This window comes from Phlebotomus papatasi, chromosome 1 (genome assembly GCF_024763615.1).
Source record: "Phlebotomus papatasi isolate M1 chromosome 1, Ppap_2.1, whole genome shotgun sequence".
Taxonomy (NCBI): Eukaryota; Metazoa; Arthropoda; class Insecta; order Diptera; family Psychodidae; genus Phlebotomus; species Phlebotomus papatasi.
Window position 1 is genome coordinate 7732382 of NC_077222.1, and position 13717 is coordinate 7746098.

The 13717-nt window shown below is 32.2% G+C and overlaps 1 protein-coding gene across 3 annotated transcripts in view; it reads right to left on the minus strand.

Moving 5' to 3' along the window:
* The window catches only part of LOC129798668 (calcitonin gene-related peptide type 1 receptor), a 75118-nt gene that overhangs the window by 27186 nt on the left and 34215 nt on the right, over window positions 1-13717 (minus strand). For all 3 annotated transcript variants that reach the window (XM_055841935.1, XM_055841936.1, XM_055841937.1), the window contains exon 2: window positions 5779-5936. In XM_055841935.1, coding sequence (XP_055697910.1) covers window positions 5779-5890 — 112 coding nt within the window. In that variant the 5' untranslated portion in view covers window positions 5891-5936. The remainder of the gene's footprint in view (window positions 1-5778; window positions 5937-13717) is intronic.

The following is a 13717-nucleotide window of genomic DNA, read 5'->3' on the forward strand; positions in this document are numbered from 1 at the left end:
ATAAAATGCTCGCCGTAGCCTCAACATATTTCGTTAATTTACAATTTAAGCATTTTCATTGCAATTCTTACGCAAATTTTCCATTACCGTATTACCTTATCTCTATTCGGTGGCACTAGGTGAAAATAATAAAAAAAAATTTAAGAAATAAAACGAAAATGCTATAAACGGTGAGCAAAAAAACTGTACGATTAATTTCTCTTACAGTTTTTTTTACTCACCGTTTATCGAATTTTCGTTTTATTTTTCCAATTTTCTTATATTATTTTCACCTAGTGCCACCGAGTATGAGATAAGATAATACGGTAATCGAGAATTTGCGTAAGAATTACAATGAAAATGCGTAAATTAACGAAATGCGGTGAGCATTTTATTGTCAATGTGATTCTGCCCTTATGCACCGGTATATTACCGATAATAGTAAAAAGAAAGTCTAAAAAAGGGTTTCTGGTGATTTTTCTTGACCTAGGAGCTGATATTGCCGTCACTTCGATTGTGAATCAATTAAGGGTGATTCCGAGGAGTTGACAGATCATACCCTATCTCCAGAATAGTAACAATGCATTTGTAAACGGGAAAATTTATTAAATACGTCATAACGAGAGGTTATTCTCTCGCCTATCCGACCCTTCTCAGACTTAGAAGTCAAACGGTTATAGATAGTGACTTAAAATCTTTAGAAGACCTCTTCAAAAGTTGATGAAAATCTACTCGTTTATAAATAAATTCGGAAATACATACATATGATATGATAATTTTGTAAAGCTCAGTATTTTTGGTAATGTTAGACATAAACGAGTTTTTCAGAGCAAGAGTGGGCTATCTAGATAAGGAAGTGCATATGCAATAGGTCCGATTTCCTCTGAGCATCTCAAATGTGATACTTTATTAGTTTGGATTTGAGTAATAAAAAATCACAAAATTCTACGTTGCAAGGACAAAATATTCATGCTAATTTAAAGTACACTACCTGCGGACGACTTAATTTTTTTTTTAATGTTCTTAATGGATTTGACTGATGTTAGAAAATTTAAGACATTGAACTAGCTAGGGTAAAGTGGTACAAGTTGGACCATGGTACAAGTCGAACAGGGCTCTTTTTCTTGATAAATTTAGTACTTCATGTTTATTTGAATATTTTTAATGCTATAGTTTTATAATTTGGTTCCTTGTGCTTAAAAACAAATTTTGTACTGTATTTATCAAGAAAAAATCTCTGTCCAACTTGTAACGCTATGTCCAACTTATATCACTTTACCCTATTAAATTGTAATATTATAATGGATCATGGATCATATTCATTAAAAACGTATTGAAAAAAATTGAGTTGTTCCAAACTTGAGTCGTCCGAAGATATCGTACTTTCTCTTATCGCAGACATTGCATTGATTAGATGACTTCAATAACCCTAAATTGTACAATATGAAAAGTAATTTGTGGTCACTTGACAATTTTTAGATCATAAAAATAATGGACATTTGATTTAATTACTTTTAAATGATTCAACAATATTTTTAATTGTACTGTCAAATTGATTTAAAGTGCGATTAAAAAAGCTTTTATCGCTGTAGTAAATTCAATTTTAACTAATTAGAGATTAATATATTTCCACTTGTCTAGATATTTTCATCGCAATTGTTTTATTGTGTTAAAGATGGGAATTAAACACGAATTAAGTGATACTAGCGAGAGAATTCTGAAAACACGTCATCAGTCGTACAGGTCGCACAATATGTTAGATAATTTGTAAATGATATAATATCGTCTTAAGAGATGAATACTATAGCTATATTTTAAACAGTTACAACAATTGTAAAGTGAGACATTCAAAATCTATTATACTCATATTTGTGTTTCATACACACCTGCCTTGTGAGGAAAAACATATCAATTAGAAATTGTATTCTCATGCTCAGAATATTCAATTGTATTATGTACATGATGATATGTAGAACTCGGAAGAACCATAGTGTGGTTTCTAGTTTCAAATCCACAATTAGAACGCAATACAATGGAACTTTCGAAGCAAACACGAACTTAGTGTTAAATGTTTACATTGATTGACGCATTTTAGATCGCAGCAGAACATGTCGTGTTGTTAGATTAGGTGGTTGGTTTCCCAAACCAATTTTCCATCTCACTGCGGTTATCCTGTGTCATCTCCTGAACACCAATATATATTGAATATAACATATGAAAAACAACCCGAATGACAAATTTATGAAAGATAGAGTTCGGTCTAGGCAGAAGCTTTCCCAGCTGATTCCACATGTTGCCTTCGTGGTCCTCAATCAAAATGAAAAGTGGCGGGTGAAGTGAGATGGAATTTTCTATATTCAAGAAGTCAACAGGGGAATTTCCCAAACAATATGTAAGCCCAAGGATTCAGATAATCGCTTCAGGAATTTATTGAAAGTTTATTTATATTTTGTCTGATCCCACGGGATAGCAAAAAGATATAATCTTCATCTTTATTTGGTAGCGTGTCGTATTGAATTGATAAAAAGGAACAGAGAGCATTAAATAGGCATTACATTTTCTTACCATGTTTTCGACGTTTAGAAGAGGAAAACTTAATTCAATCTGATATATATCTTTTAATTACGAAATACGCGGTGTTAAATACAGTTTAGACAGTGTGAATAATACTGAATTAAATTAATTAAAATTAGATTATTTTATTTATCTGAATTAGATTATTTTATTTAAACAGAAAATTGAAATTTGTTTCAAGAATTTGATACAAATTGCTACATAAAATCTTCAAATATTAGCTCCAAATCGAATTTGTGTGCAATTCGAGTTTGCTCATTTTAATAATCTCACCTACAATATGTTGATAGAGGCTTATCTGTCCATTGTTTATCCTCCTTCCTGTTTTTGATTGATTTAAATGGGCGTTATTATTTTGTTCATCTTGTTTTTTCTCTTGGGAGAACTACTAATTATCGTAAGTAGGAATCAGATTTCAAATTTTGTACTCCCAAGTAGCAAAGTGAAGTCAGAATAACGTAGTTTTTACAGTATGGTCATTTTATAAGTAAGTCATTATTAGGGCAACCGTACGTCATACTTTCGATGTGGGTAATAACCTCTACAGTCATGCAATTATTACAATTAAAATTACTAGAAGGCTTACTTTATTTAATTAATGCGTTTCATATTTTCACCAAAAGATGGCATTGTGAGTAGTATAATTACAACAGAAGTATTGATATTGTGGTATATAATTCCGGCTATTTACATCGTCGCGTGACATTGTGATATTGAGATTGAATTGTCGCAAAACCCTAATCTAATCTTCTGGATTTACATCGTAATTTGGAAATCGAATTGAATTTTTGGGATGATTTTTTTGTTAGGTTAGAAACATAGTATATTTATTCTAAACTTCTAAATGGAATTTTTGGTCAATTTCTAGTAACTTACTGTAAAATCTCAGCTAAATTATTGCCAATTAGGGGAAACTGGAGAACCACCAAACACTAATTTTTATTTCTAAACTACTTGGATTATCTTTACCAATTCTTCTGTGGACAAGCATTCCTATAATGCTTACAAATTTCTATAAGTCTGGTCTTCCGAAGTCGAATATCTGATTTAAAAATCGCAGTGTTTGGTGCTACCCCGTGTTTGGTGGTGCCCCAGTTTCCCCTAGTATCTAGAAAAAAATGCTTTTTGATACTTTATCATATTAAAAATTATCTCATTTTAAATATAATATAATGAAAAAGGGTTTATGTTTTATATTTCCTCTTCTCTTTTTCGTACTTTCAGCTCTTATTTCTTTCAAAGAAGCTAGGAAAAGCCATTAAAATAATTTTCCTCTGTCGTTTTGACACGAAAAACCATAAAATTGAGATTAGATTGAATGTCAATTATTCCGAAATCCTCTTTGCGCGCTCCGAATTTTTTTGAGACAAATGGGTCAGTTGAAATCCAATTCAATTCGATACGATATTGTAAGGGTCGTTTTGGATTTACCGTTTACATCGACAATATTAAATCTCAATCTAATGCGACGAAGTATATGACCTCATTGTCTATTATATAATGTTATGAATACCTATATCAATACTACTTTGCAAAAGTTAAGTTTTTAAATAGTTTGGACGTAATTATTTCGGGTAATAATAACGTAATACTGAGGTAAGAAAGTAGCTAGAGCTCAGGACAACTTCACTCATTTCAGGGACGTAGGGAAAAGTTAGTTACCTTTGAACGATTCAAGCTTCCTACAACTCACTTTCTCTATTTTCTTGAGGGATTTGAAACATGAATCTTTTCGAAAAAAAATTGAGGAATTGGACTAGCTATTAGAGTAAATTATTATGATGGGTCCGATTTATTAAAATCAGGTGGAGTCGTCCGAACGTAGCGCGCTACCCCTACGAGTTACATTTTCACGACATAATGTTCAGTCTATGGAAAATTTTGCTACAGTAACGCTCAAAACATTAAATACACCCTTCGTAAGTTTAAATACACCTGGTTTGGAATGAATTAGCTACCCCAATCACCCGATTGTAACCCTATTGAAATTTTCTGGAATTTTCTAGACCAGACGGTTCGAGAGAAGACGCCGACATCAGTTCCAATCTTGGTGGAAACACTTCAGGAAGCGTGGGCAGAGTTCCTTCTGACATTTTGGAGAAATTGATCAACAAGATGCCTCGAATATGTGACGCGCTTATCAAAGTTGAAGGAGGATTCTTCAAGAAGAACTAAATTTGATGATCTTATTCATGTTTTTTAAATAAAATAATGAAGTAAAAGAAATGAAAATGCAACAATAATAAGAAGTAATTTGAAAAATAATAAAAAAATATATGAAAAAGTAGAATTTCGGCTGGAAATTTTAATACTCAAAGAAGAAACCCCTTTCAGAACACATCACACCGGAAACTGACCACAATCCGTACCAAAAAAATTCCCTTGGCATTATTTTCTGTTTATCTGATGTTCAATAATATTTACTAATAGTATTATCTTATGTTAAATGATTATTAAACGATTAGATCAGTTTTAGAATGTGGGGCTACTTTTACATTTTTGTCCAGAAAGCTCATTTTTGAATGATCCTCAAATTATAATTTTTTTTAGCCCATGTATTTTCTCAAATCTTGTTTAAAACTGTTCTTATGTTTTTATATGAAAGTATTTCAATCAATAGTACTGGATATTACAGCGTTTTCCCGGTCCAAACCAGGTGTATTTAAACTTACGAAGGGTGTATTTAATGTTTTGAACGATAGTGTACTTCTTATGAAAGTGCAGAGTGTATGGAGATAATTTATTCACTGGGAAAAATAGCTTTAAAAATATACATTAGTTAATTCATTAAATTCGTTCTAATGAATGATTTTTGATTCGGCCTATCTGACTTTTTTTCGCAATTAGAGGTCAAGTCGATTAGCTAATACGGGCTTCAGACCTAAGGCTTAGCCATATGGCTTAACTGTTATAATTTATTATTAGGCAAGACATTTTGGAAAATTTGATTTAGATTTGGATTATCAAGGACAAATGACCTTTTAGATTCTGAAAGAGAAATAAAATTGGCTGCCATTTGGGAATGTAAGACCTTCGGGAACTAGGATTAACTTCTAGTCTGAAGACCGCTTAAAGTTTATTATGGCTTACCTAACTAATTTCAGAGATGTAAAACAAAAGTTTTGACAATTTATTTTGTGCATTTTAATAAAGTTTTGCTACTTGGGTTTTATCACATTAATCGTTTATAAACGTTAAATTTTATAAGTTAAGCTTTTGTCTCACCTTTCATTGATGTACTAGATGAATTAAGTTGTTCCATACATTCTAACCGCTTTTGGACTAAATTAGGAGGTTCTGTGGTCGTTGTTGACGTAGTAGAACTGGAGTCCATCATTGTGCTAATGCCACCGTTATGCTGTTAGTCCAAAAGAATATCCCTCCTTCAGAGCAATGATTTATACCCAATGAAAAGATTCATGAAAAGAGATAAAGAAAGTGAAATATAACTTGGTGAAGAATTCATAAAGTGAATATTTAGGTCTATTGATTTTGTTCTAACATCTCGAAGAACGAAAATCACGTACTTGAAGAACAAGTTTATTATTCCCATGGGAAAAATCAATGTGAATTACAAAAGAAAGAAATCCTAATAATTCCTCCGAGTGTCTTTATAACTCACTCAATGTAAGGGCTTTTGCCCTTTTGCAATTGAATTACAATGAGTTGGTAGAAAATCCTCATAGACGAATAATTTAGGATATACATCGACAATGCTCAAAAGTCATTCGTATTCACTTTTGGACAACATTAAGGGATTTATGCTCATCAATAGCTCGCATGTAAATGATACCATACATTTAGATGAGCTTTAAATGTAAAGCTCAGATTGTCCATGAATTACTGCAAATTGATTCTAGAGGAGGATTGCATGTGAGGAAAATAGAGACGTATCGGCTATTGATTTTAATCAATTGATGTTGCTTCTGTATTTAAATTGGATAGTAGAAATTGAGCTTTTTGCCAGGTTTATCGCAAGCAGAGGTACTTCTACCAATTATATCACATAAAGCACTGGTGGAAATCCGGTGCTGCAAGCAAAAAAATCTCATTTGCTTTTTTCATTTTAACTTTCCGAATAGCACTTAATCAAATTATGCTATTCAGTGGTATTTAATTCCACATGTCTATCAAGTAAATCTAATTTGGTTTAATAATATACTTTCAAAGAGTGAAAGCTTAATCCTTCAATTTGACATATGTAGATAGTTGGACCGGTTGGACCAATCAATTTTCTAAAATTACCGGAAAAATAAATTTTCCATTATTAAAACGGACTTGATAATGTGATATTCATTTCAATTTAAGGTGCTACATTATTAATAAAAGACAATTCACTTTAGATAGGTTAAAAATCAATAAGGCTAATAAATATCAGAAAGATTCCTTTAAATCAAACAGAAAATTCCAAGACGTTTCATAATTTCTTCAATCTTATTTTAAAAAAAACTCTTATTTTTAAAAGAAAATTATAAAATTGTTAAAATAAATAAAATTATTTTATAAAAACTATTTTATAAAATAGCTTTAAAAATTATAAATCTACGAAAATAATGTTTAATTACTATTACTTTTTACTACAGCAAAAACGAATTTAGACAACTTTGATAATATTAGAAATACTAAACATATTGTTCACACTATTGGTGTCGCACTGTAATGCCATGAACAATTTCCTTCTTTCTTACTTTTTCGTGATTCTTTCAATAGTTTGAGAATCAATGGGACTGAAGTCGTAGTCACATTTAGAAACTATTCGGCGGATTTTTAATTTTGACACCATCTTACAATGTTACTTTCTATAAACAACATTAAACGAAAAGAAAATTTATAAAACAGGGTAAAATATCAAAATACAGTAAACGAAAAATGCTTGTTTAAAAAATAACTAAAAAAACTTAAATTAAGAATAGTAATAAAAAAATAAAACAATAAAAAATCAAAACACTTTAAAAAAACCGGAAATTGGATAGTGTTGTATACACTTTATTGACCAGTTAAACTTTTTTAACATTATACTTGTTCAAAAAATCAATAAAACTCATTTTTGGCAAAATGAATGAATGAAGTGAATATTATTTTTCAAAAGCGTCTCGATAAATATTAAAATTTTGCATCGTTTAAAGTTGTTTTAGGAGATATTGGATTTCAGTCAGAACATCAAAGCGTAGCCCAATATTATTCGCGAGTTTTCGAACTGTTATGTCCGATTTTTCAAAAATATGTTTCAGGAAAAAATTACCTAGGATCTAATTGTCAGAATCCAATATGCTTTGGCCATGAGAAATTTTCGATTTTCATTTCGAATTCCACAATTAAGATATCTCTATAAAACGAAGTTAATTCGTATTAGGCCAATCAACCCGTTTGATCGATTCTGACAAATTAGACCTTCTGGTTAGGTTTTTTTTCCAAACTAGGTTGTCGGTTATTATGAAAATTACTGATTTGCAAAACAACTATCTGCCAAAATCAATCTGGCTGGCTGATCAATCAAAATACGAATCAATTTCGATTTGGAATCTGGAATCATATAATTTGGAACATTGATTTCTTAACAATTTTCGATGGCGAAAGAAAAAAAAAACAACGAATGTTGTTGCAAAACTTTAAACGCGTTTTCTCAAAACACCGTTTTAGAATGCAGTAGTCAAGATTACTCAGAGTCTACTGAACCGATCTTTCTGAAATGTTGCATACTTGTTTTGAGAAGTATTATCTGCTGTTTGAACGAAGGATTTGCACTTCCTTTAAACAGAACCAATTTTACAATACAAAATGTGTTGAAAAATAGGGTAAAATCGATACTTTTTTTACAAAAACTTTTGCCAAAAATCCAAATTTTATTTATTTCAAAAATCCTTCGTTCATCCAGGGTCCAACTAATCCTCTAACAGAGTATATTTGATTTTTTGATTTCAGATGAACCTACTGGGAGAAATCCTGCCTACCGCAAGGTCTGTTTTTTGATGAATGGTTCCGAAAATCAGCTACCAACGGTCGAATTTTCAAAACTTTTCAATTTTATTTTAAATGTTGTTTTAACACTGAGAAAAAAAGAGGGTGCGATTAACTTTTTTCCTCATAACTTTAACACTTTTTAGGTGTAAAAATATATCAACATTTTTTAATGTTATTTTTACATCTTTTTAAGGGTAAAATTAACATAAAAAAGGGTAACTTTAGCCCCGAATACACCTAAAAATGGTCATATTTACACCGATTTTGGATCAATACTGCAGGGTAAAATTAACATTTCCGGAAGTTATTTTAACTTATTCGGATTTCTCTCAGTGAAAGTTACTCTTTCATATCCTAAAAGTTGGAATTTCTGAAATATTTTCGACATAAAAAAGCCTATTTTTTGACCTGAGAAACCCATGTAGCCCCTTAAGAGGTCTTCAGACTAGAGGTTTAGCCCAGTCTTCGAAGGCATCAAAAACCTAAATAGCAACCAATTTTATTGGTTTTTCACAATCGATCATTTGCCCTTAATAGTCGAATCTTAAGTTAATTTTTTCCTCAAAATCTTGACTGATAAGAAATTAGTATGGCTAAACCTTATGTCTGAAGCCCGTATTACCGTAGTCATATAGAATTAAATAATTCTCTGAGTAAAGCAATATGGAACGAAAATTCTTTCATCAGTTTATTACGATTTTGATACCGTTTAGGTGTCTACTAAAAATTATGGGGTGGTACTCTTAAGAGGCTTCAAGATTGTACAGGAATTTCAATACAAAATTCTCTGCCAGTCAGTCTGACGGAACAACTGTCCGGTTTATAAGTATTTTTTTTTATAAATCCGTATCCTCCGGCTTAATGTTGAATAAGTTCAACAGGAAATAGTTGACTGAACAACCACAGTATTACAATAGATCTGTGATTATAAAAGAATCATAACTGGAAGTAGAATTTTAAATATTAATACCAGTGCTTTCAACTTTACTATGGGATAGTCATGAGACTTTTGCAAGTACAATGTGATATATTATGTGTAATTTTGCAAAATTACTTCTCCACAAGGAAAAATGTACTTTCACTCAACATGGCTTTTAATAAACTGAAATTCTGGTATGTAAAGTCAAGGTCTCTGTCAAGATTCGCCATTGCGATTGCACTGTGTTCGGTAATGTGATAATAAAATTACACATTTGTGCTGTACGTGCCCCTGGGGAAGAGCTATATAGTGATGATTTTTCATGTATAAATGTTTTCAGGACAAGCTTGCACTTTGTCAAAATATTTTATGACATATTTTTCATCGCATACATTGGCAAAGATATTTTTTTAAAAAATTTAATATATTGTGAAATTGCATTTTTCTTTAGATATTGCACTTTGAAACACCTTAAAAGTTCAACGAAAGCACCAAATGGTATTTTCATATCATTTACGTAGAACAACGAAGAATTCTCTGTCTTTGTTGAATGACAGAAATTGAAGAACCAAGATCGTTTGCATTCTTGAATGCATGAACATAAGACATTTATTTGGATATTTTATCATCTATTTGACACGTATTCTGTCATCTCCCTCTTGGATTTTTTTTTGTTTTTCGTCTCTTGAAAGAATCTGCATATATTTTATTGATAAATGCGAGACTATCTACGTTATTTTGAAGTTATAAAGACAGTAAGAAGTATAATACCAAGTTCTTATCTACTTCACGTAATGTAGTGTATTATGTGTGGAAAGTATTTCTCAATAAATATCAGTTTATGTGCAAAAATATGTTCTTATGCGGTTTACACCAAACAAAAAAGGGCATGAAGAGAAGAAAATCTTCGAACATGTCAGTGCGGGCTTTGCTCCTTCAATGAGGAGCTCTACGTCGATTTTTTTTTATATATATGTATAATGTATAAGGGTCTTTTACTCAATGTTAACGTAAATATTGCATGGGAATTTTAGCATTGAAAATGATATTGGAGAAAGAAATATGATGTACGAGGAGAGTGGTAACCATGAGATGGGGAACAGGGATGAGATTTAAAAGTCTTTATGGCATATCGAGTGAGAGAGGAGCTTGGTAACTGGGTAAAAAGCTAAGAAATTGCAGCTTGGAGCCATAGAGATTTTCCTCAATATGGTAGATATTTCAGTAGCTCGAAACATGCTCATATCTGACTATGTAAATATTTTAGAATGCACTCACTGTGCACAACATCTCACTAACTAATTTATCATTCATAGAGTTAAACTATGTGGGGAAATTTGTCAAATAAATAATTTTCCTTGGCAGCCAATTTAATTCCCCACATAATAATTTCATTATTGCCAAGTGCTTGGGTAATTGCATGTGAGCTGTTTAATCTATCTGGTGACGAGAAAATTGTTGACAATTTTTACATTAACACGACATGCCCCATCCGAAAGGCAGATTCACTTTTGATTACAGCAAAAATAATATCTCCAAGGAGTGCCACAATGTCTGTCAGAACCACGAATTTTATTGCCTCAATCTTCATCATAATATTAACATATTTTTCCGTGTTGGTGTCACTCCTACAGACTTTATGACTGGCATGATCTATCTTTCTTATTAAGATAATAAGTGAATACCGTGGCTTGTATTAAAGCCTTATTTTAGATCAATTCATTTAGTAAAAATATTATCCAAATTTTCCTAAAGCTTGCAACGTATTTAAAGAGATCAAATGAACCCAATTTTAGAGGAATTTGTTAAGAAATATAGAGCTGCCATATAATTGACCTTGAAGAAACCTTAAAGGGAATAACTCAAGGTCATTATAGTGTAGAGGAAACTGGGGCAGTAGAAAACACGAAGTAGTTGTCAATACTGATATTTATTTATATTTACAAGGATAACTATACTATCTATAAATACATATAGGTCTCGTCTTCTGAATTCGATATCTACACTGAGAGAAGTTCGAAAAAGTTAAAATAACACTCCGGAAATGTTTATTTTACCCTGCAGTATTGATCCGAAATCGGTGTAAATATTATGCTTTTTAGGTGTATTAGGGGTTAAAGTTATCCATTTTCATGTTAATTTTACCCTTAGAAAGGTGTAAAATTAACATTGAAAAATTTTGATATATTTTTACAACTAAAAAGTGTTAAAGTTATGAGGAAAAAAAAGTTAATCACACCCCCTGTTTTTCTCACTCAGTGTAATTAAAAACATTGCAGTGCTTACAACTACCCTGTGTTTACTACTGCCCCAGTTTCCCTTATATACGAAATATTCACCTCGAAAAACTTTAAGAATATTGAAGTGCGACTCCAGTGTGTAAAATAATTTAAATCGCAGAAATTTAATAAAGAAAGTGATTTTTCCAGTAGTGGTTTAACAATAGGGAAGATCGGGGCAGTGTTAGACAGGTAGAATGAGACTGTTAATAAGATATTATACAAATTGTCCCAATTAAATTACAAATTTTTCAAAATGCCGTATTTTTTTAAATGCAAAATTAATTTTATCGGTGTGATCGAGAAGGAAGTAAAAAATATTTCAATATTTGAGAATCTCTTTGAATTTTCGATGTAACTATCTTTGGCATGGACTACGGCGCTAATGCCCTAGACAGACTTACAGTTTAAGCCGAGAGATGGCTAAGTAGGAATGAGGTTTCATTTATTTTGATTACAATTACGTTAATCGTGCTTGCGCTAACCCTTGCTTTATCGAGTATACTTTTCTTTGGAACAGGTAAGATTCCATCCTTTATGAAATTTTTGAGGTTTGTCACAAATTGTAAAACACCAACCGACGTGATATAGTTAACTAAAGCGTGGAATCGAATGAATTTCCCCATGGAAAAGTGGCTCTGAAATCTTAGTCGCAGTAGATAAAAAAGACCTAATGCAGATTTGGAAAGGTCATTTTATTGTGATTCTTTTAAACCATTTCTTTGCTTTATTCCAATGGCTGGTTAGCAAAGTCCCGCACCTTCTTCTTAATTCTCTTCATCAGGTTCTTGACAAGCTTTTTTCCACGGGCTCTGACGATGTTTTTCCATTTTTGCTCGAAATCAGGCAAACTTTTGGCTGGTTTAGAATTTTTCCTGAGATCCTCCTTCAAAATTCCCCAACAGTTTTCAATAGGACGCAGTTCCGGTGTGTTGGGCGGATTAAACTCTTTCTGCACATAAATGACTCTATTGTCGTTGAACCACGCAATCGTATCCTTAGCGTAGTGGCTTGATGCTAGATCTGGCCAATACAATGGTGGAACATTACGGCTTCGATAGAGCGGCAGAAGACATTTCTTGAGACACTCTTCGATGTAAATCTCTTTGTTCATGGTCCCGATCATGACAAATTCTTGACTTCGAAGACCACACGAGCAAATTGCCATCCAAACCAAATATTTTTTCGGGAACTTGGTGTAGTTCTTGTATCGATACTTGCTGTGTACCCCTATGCGAGTCTTTGCCGTATAGTATTGTTGTCCAGGCAATTGGTGGAAGTCGGCTTTCACGATGGTTTCGTCATCCATTAAAAGACATCTTTCAAAACCTTTAAGAAGGTGATCATTCAGCTTTCTGGACCTAGTTTTGGCGGACTGTCGTTGCTTATCTGTACGATGAGGTGCAGGTTAGGCTTTATAAGTCACTAAATTTTTCTTCTTAATTTTATGCACTAGGTAGTATGAAATACCCGTCTTTTTGGCCACATCTCGGAGGGATAGAGAAGGGTTCCTCTTAAAATATCCCAGCACCAAATCCGGTACCACGTTTGGGTTCCACTACTGATACAATTTTTTTTTTACAAAAAAAATGAAAATACTTTTGTGGTCTTTTTGCCAATCAATGAACTTCAATTAATCTAAATATGGGATCGCTATAACCTTTAATATATAAGTTATAGCGACCTGAATTTGGTTACAGTTCAATTGGGTCACCCTGTGGTTTGCCTTATAAGGAATATTGAGAAAACCATTATTTATTTGCGGTAACCACCTTCCTTCGTATTCATTGAAATATTTATCTCCCGAATTCAAACATTTTTTCATAAATTATACACAAAAAATGTTTCAGTTGCTGACTAATGCTGCCCTGGTCTCCTCTAATGAAGTAATAAAATTGTGGGAGATCAAGTTGTAATATCAAATGAGCAAATGACCAAATGGCAAGCAAATGAGCTCTGAAAAAAAATTTAGCTGCGTAAAACTGTCCCATCCTCCCCTACCAAG